At 40.5% G+C, this 1,569-nt stretch overlaps 1 protein-coding gene across 1 annotated transcript in view; it reads left to right on the forward strand. All coding sequences in view use genetic code 11, as the record gives it.

The window, feature by feature from the left end:
• Window positions 1-337: 337 nt before the first annotated feature.
• The window catches only part of EGR_10326 (hypothetical protein), a gene marked incomplete at both ends in the record, with an annotated part of 5,400 nt that continues 4,168 nt past the window's right edge, over window positions 338-1,569 (forward strand). Inside the window, 3 exons of the mRNA XM_024499575.1 lie at window positions 338-491; window positions 949-1,063; window positions 1,469-1,482. Of these exons, the coding sequence (XP_024346015.1) occupies window positions 338-491; window positions 949-1,063; window positions 1,469-1,482 (283 nt within the window). The remainder of the gene's footprint in view (window positions 492-948; window positions 1,064-1,468; window positions 1,483-1,569) is intronic.

A 1,569-nucleotide genomic window follows, 5' to 3' on the forward strand; every position in this document is an offset into this window, starting at 1 on the left:
TGGATTCCTCTATACCTTTAAGGCAATGGCGTTTGACTGCTAAGCGAAAGATATAACTGTGGAAGTTCTCTATTCCATTTCTTCAGTGCCACAACTGAGAGGCATGTGTAAGGTAGTTCCCCTGCAAATCCTAGGGGCAACATCTTGGCAGGTTATCCAAAAGTGGAGACAGGAGCTACTTTTTGCAGCCTAGTCCTTGTTAGATTCCCTTAACACAAGGAACTGCTTGTATGTAATACTAGTCCATCGCTACAGGTGGTTTTTTGTAGATGCTGCCACAAAACCAGCCCCTCTTGTAAGCCGCATTATTACCGTGATGCGTCGTAGCTGTGTGTGAATGAATCCAGTGACTTTGTTGAATTACTTTGCTATTATTTTCAAAGGTGTTGGCGCATCTGCAACGAAGGTGGCATCGTACTTCAAGGAGACAGGGACTGCTGTTGTCTACCATATTGGGCAGACAGTGGAGGTAAACAGCGACCTTCTGTGCGGTGAGTGCGTGCCATGCGACGGATGAAACCAAGCAAAGCTACCTTGTCTGTGGCAACTTGTAATTCACCTTCTGGAGATTGAGACGTACTTAAACGTGATTTTACTTCTCCCTGCTGATGTAATAAATGCCATCAGCAATATATTTGTCATATTTATTCATTATTGTCTTTGCAATTGGTTGTAGTGCATTCCATCTTGTTCAAAGATGTTGAGCATGCAAATTCTCACGTGTATATATTCCGGTCCCTATTATTCACCTGGATCTGTACTAACGATGGGCTCTGTAGTTCCCTCGAATCGCGATTTTCAAGCTTTGGAACTGGTAAGAACTTGTAGAGTCGAACCAAGTGTTCCTTGAGTGTGCGCCAGCCGCCTTTACTCTGCTCTGCGCTGCCCTCACCTTGAAGCTCTAATATTAAGTGAGGACATTTAAGAAATTTAGTGACTCTGTTTCAGGCTTGTCCGCCATGCGAACCGAATTCTACTGTGACAAGTTTTACACCGCAGTGTTCCATAATCAGACCTGGATGAATGGATCTGAGAGTACGGTTGGCCTTGTACTTGACCGGCAGTAAATATCTGTCAGATAGTGTAAAGATAAGAATGGAAGGGCAAACATGCAGTTATAATTCATTCGTTGAAGTCCTATTGCAATATTTGTGCACAAAAGGTTCGCTTAGACATCACCAAGACCTTTTGCATTATGGGTTAAAATAACGGGCAGTTAATGCTCATAAGGAGCCAAATGTGGCATAAAATGTGGGTTCTTAGATTGCCCTAAGAAAGCGAAGCACAACTAAAGAAACTAAAAGCCAATGTGTTTTCAAGAATTGATAAAAATTCCCAGTTGAACGGAAAGGAATTATTGCCACTGTCAAACTAGCAAATTATTTGTTAGAACGTACCTATAAATGCTTTACATAGTTTGCAAGGTTTAAAACTTTAATTAATAAAAGATTAAAAAATATTTTACCAGGAAAATTACTGAAGGTAAGAAACTCCATGCCCTAATATTCTAATAAATTAATTGAATTTTCACATAAATGGCAAACTGACAAAGTTGTTATCATTGCATTT

Source organism: Echinococcus granulosus, assembly GCF_000524195.1.
Source record: "Echinococcus granulosus chromosome Unknown EG_S00209, whole genome shotgun sequence".
Lineage (NCBI taxonomy): Eukaryota > Metazoa > Platyhelminthes > Cestoda > Cyclophyllidea > Taeniidae > Echinococcus > Echinococcus granulosus.